A 4,234-nucleotide genomic window follows, 5' to 3' on the forward strand; every position below is an offset into this window, starting at 1 on the left:
TGTGTGTGTCTGTGTGTGTGTCTGTGTGTATGTGTCTCTGTGTGTGTGTCTGTGTGTCTCTGTGTGTGTCTGTGTGTGTGTGTCTGTGTGTGTGTGTCTGTGTGTGTGTCTGTGTCTGTGTGTGTGTCTGTGTGTGTGTCTGTGTGTGTGTCTGTGTGTGTGTGGCCAGAGGTTAACACCAGGCAACTTTCTCAATTTCAGCTTCCAGCCACCTTATCTCTCACTGAATCTGGAAGTCCCCTGTTTGTTGAGGCTGCTGGCCAACGCATCCCAGGGACTTTCTGTCTCTGCCTCCGCCGGGGTCACAGAGGTGTGTGCCTGACTTTTGACTGGGATGCTGGGATTTAGACTCATGCCTGTGTGGCCAGCGCTTTATGCACGGAGCCATCCCCTACCTCCAACTCCACCTTTTATGTTGCAAATAGTTTTTGATTATAGTATATTTTACCCCTGTTCTGATTCACTTCATACTGTGTTAGACTAGAAATCAAACTGACTGTGGTATGGAAGCACAAGAAAAAATACGGTACACATGACTGGGCCTGGTGGCAGCCGGGTGGTGGTGGTGGCACACACCTTTACTCCGAGCACCTGGGAAGCAGAGGCAGGAGGACCTCTGTGAGTCTGAGGCCAGCCTGGTCTACAGAGCTAGTTCCAGGACAGCCCAGGCTACGTAGACAGACCCTGTCTACTAACAAAATACAGGGTGTGATAGGCCTGTGTCCCAGCATCCTCTGAGGCCTCTGAGGACCTTGGGAGGTGTCCATATGACTAGCAGGGCAAGGGGGGGACTTTATTTAGTCCTCAGGGGCTGTGCCAATAAGCATTGTACGAACGAGGGCTGGCAAGATGGCTCTGAGGGTGAAGGTTCTTGGAGCCAAGACTGACAACTTGAGTTCAATCCCTGAGGCCACAAGGTGGAAAGAAACAATCGTCCTGAGAGCTGTCCTCTGGCCTCCACGATGTGGGATGTACATGTGTATGAACAATAAGAAACCAAAAGAAGTAAATGTAAACAAAAATTCAAAACACACTGAATGAATACCTAAATGGCTGCTTGAACTTCTCAAGACCTGGCTCTCCCAGGACACCCCAAGCTCCAGCCCATGTAAAGACCCAGGGTCCCCTTACCTGTGAGGTGTGCTGCTGGGTGGGCCTGTTGAGACCGCCGCCGCTCTGGGGAAGAGAGTCTGAGGTTAGAGACACAGAAAGAAGCAGGGGTGGGGGTTTGTTGGGGCCACCTGTCAGTGTCAGGTTCTGCCCCTTCCAGAAGTGACCCAGACTTCTGCTTCTGGGGGAGGGATACTTGTGGGGCTCCTCAAAATCACATTGGGTGATCCTAGGGTGTGGGAGGGTCAGAGTGGGAACCATTCCATCTCCTTCTTAGGAGCTGGGGCCCAACTCACCTTCTGTCAGCTTCTCCCAGGAGCCTGTGTCTCCGTCCTGAAATGCAAACAGGGCTCTTGGTGAGGACAGACCACAGGCACATGGCGATGAGACTGTCTGGCTATGGCCGTAGACACCACCCACGGACACATACATGGGGCCACATGTGCACACAACAGTCCCAACATGTGTGCGCACACCCACACACAGAGAAACACACATACACACGCGCACACACATGTACACACACATACACACACGCACACACACGTACACACACACGTACACACGTACACACACACACACACTATCAGGGTGTTTTCTGAGATTGACTCTCATGTAGCCCAGGCTGGCCTTAGACTTCCTAACTAGCCTCTGATGACCTTGAAATCCTTGGGCCTTCTGCCTCTCCAGCCCAAGAACCAGAATGATAGGAGTGTGCCATGGAATTCAGTCAAGATCTGAGGAAAGCTCAGTGTCTGAAATGCTCGAGACTAGAAATGTTTCAGAACTGTTTTTAAGGTTTTTGGAATATTCACATGTCTTAAAAAAAAAATCATTTGAGGGCCAGTAGAGGGCTCAGGGGGGAAAAGTGCTTACGGCCGAGCCTGGCTATCCGAGTTCAAGCCCCAGAACCCACATAAAGGGGGACACAGAGCTGACTCCAAAAAGGTGTCCCACATACATGCTCTAGCAAGTGCATGCCTGCTTATATCCACACACTAATAAGTAAAGGTAATAAAAAAAGTTAACAAGAAAACAAAGGCGAAGATTGCAGAAGTGTATTGTTTACACAAGTGACCAGGTGTGGCACACAGACAGATACACCCGTGGCTTATTTGAAAGGGACAGAGAGTGAACCAGGATGGCCATGAAGCCAGGGATGGGCACAAGGGTCCAGCTAGTAAAAACAGTCATGTACATAAGTCCCAGGGAAGTTGCCGGGCCTCACACACTCATATCCCCATATACAGATGAAAAGACAGGGTCAGAAGCCCTAGGGTCTAATCTCTGCCTGGCACGCATACACAGCAGTAAAGAGCTAGACGCTGGAGAGGCTACCCTGGACCCCCGAGCCCCACGTACCGGTAAGTGAGTCACTGTGTCCCCAAGTTGCTGATGCAGTTTCAGTAGGAACCAGCCCTGAGTAGCCAGCCCGGCGCCCAGCATCAGTATCAGGGCCAGGTTGACTTGGGCAATGCCGCAGCGCTGTCTCCTGTGGTTCTGTCCTAGACGCCTGAACGGGATGTCCGTTTGTCCATCCACCACAAACACTGAAGGCTGTACCACACTCTCCATGCCAGAGCAGCTGAGGCCCAGAAGCCCAGGGATGGGGCAGGCGAGTCTGAGTTCCTCCCCTCCGGAGGAAACCACTATTGCCCAACGCTGGGGCTTTGCAAGCTGCAAAAGGCTCCTGCCGCCCTGCGGCTCACTTTAAAGCTGAGGTTTGGTGCCTCCGCTTTCCCCACGCACCCTCCTCTTCTTCCTGTGCCCCCAGAAGGCCCGGCCCCCAGCTCACTCTCACTCACGCCATAGCTCACACTTTCCAGAAAGTGTGACTCAGGTGGAGATGGACGGGACAGCCCCCGCTCGCCCAGTGTGGTAGCTCTGTTCCCCTCAGACGCGCTTCTGTGGGTTCCATGCAAGCTTCCAACACGTGCATATGTAGACACACATGCAAGCACACACCTTTGTGTCTATGCTTCAGCCCATGCATGTGGGTGCAAATGCATGTGCAGATGCATGGCTGTGAGCATGCAAGGCGCAGATTTGTGCATGTGTGCATGCGGGTGTAGATGTTCTGATCTATGCCTGTATGCGTGCAAGTCAATGAACACATGCATTTCCTGATGTGTCTGCAGGCCCATATGTAGATACACAGGCTACAGTGTGCATCATCTCTGTAGGCCTAAAAACGTGAGCCTATTTCCACCTTGAGCTATTCCTTCAAGGTTATTGTGTTTCTACCTCAAATGAAGGTCCCACCTAGATGCAAAGCTGAGAGCTCTGCTCTCTCAAGGTGACTGGCAGACAATAACCGGAGTGGCTAATAGCCAGACCTCGTATTTCAGGAATAGAGAAGCAGACATGCTTCTTCAAACAGAAGTCTAAGGATCCTACTAAGGGTCCAGTTCCTTTAAGGAGATAACTTTGTATTCCACCCAGGAGTGGTTTGCCTACAGAATGCTTTGGTCTAGGGTGTGAGCGTGACTTGTTTTGTCCAGCAACAGAATGCTTAACTGTGGAAGTATCCTGAGACCTTCAACCGGTCTGTTCATTTCCTGGTATCATGTTAATGCAGGTTTTTTTTTTTTTTGATCTTACTCCTACCTCTTGGGGTCAGGGTATTTTAAGCAATTGGAAGTTAAAAGCAACAATTTCAGTATTCACTGGAACTCCCTCCTGATACTATTCTATGTTTTTCTTTTTTATTATTTCACATGTCTTTGCATTCTTTACTGATATTTCTGAATCCCCACACCCCTGCCCTGGCAAGAGGTGTTTTTGTCGAGGCTGGTGTCTGACAATCTTCCATCAGTACGCGCGTATATGTACCTCAGCGTCATGAGTGTGCCCGTGTGTGTCCCTCTCAGGGATGGGGCTGGGGGTAGATTTCCAGATCCCGTGACTTTGTCCCTGAGTCTTCAGCCTGGACCTAAGCCCCATCACACACACCCAGATTCCAAGGGCTCAGGGGTGCTCAGGAGGTACCAGCTCCCCTTCCCAACATCAATGGCTCCCATGCTGTAGTGCTTGACCTCACAAAGGGATGGCAGTCCTGTGATCACAGAACCCCAGTGCTCTGCCACACTGCTTTCCCAAGTGGGGTTCCCACCCTTTCACCTGC

General features: G+C 51.1%; 1 protein-coding gene across 1 annotated transcript in view; it reads right to left on the reverse strand.

Annotated features, from left to right (window-relative positions):
• Tnfsf14 (TNF superfamily member 14) overlaps positions 1–2,685 on the reverse strand; it is a 3,803-nt gene extending 1,118 nt beyond the window's left edge. Inside the window, exons 1-3 of the mRNA XM_005371123.2 lie at positions 2,473–2,685; positions 1,407–1,443; positions 1,132–1,176 (exon numbers count right to left, since the gene is read on the reverse strand). Coding sequence (XP_005371180.1) covers positions 1,132–1,176; positions 1,407–1,443; positions 2,473–2,685 — 295 coding nt within the window. The remainder of the gene's footprint in view (positions 1–1,131; positions 1,177–1,406; positions 1,444–2,472) is intronic.
• Between the last annotated feature and the right edge of the window lie 1,549 nt (positions 2,686–4,234).

Source organism: Microtus ochrogaster, unplaced genomic scaffold (assembly GCF_000317375.1).
Source record: "Microtus ochrogaster isolate Prairie Vole_2 unplaced genomic scaffold, MicOch1.0 UNK98, whole genome shotgun sequence".
Classification (NCBI taxonomy): domain Eukaryota; kingdom Metazoa; phylum Chordata; class Mammalia; order Rodentia; family Cricetidae; genus Microtus; species Microtus ochrogaster.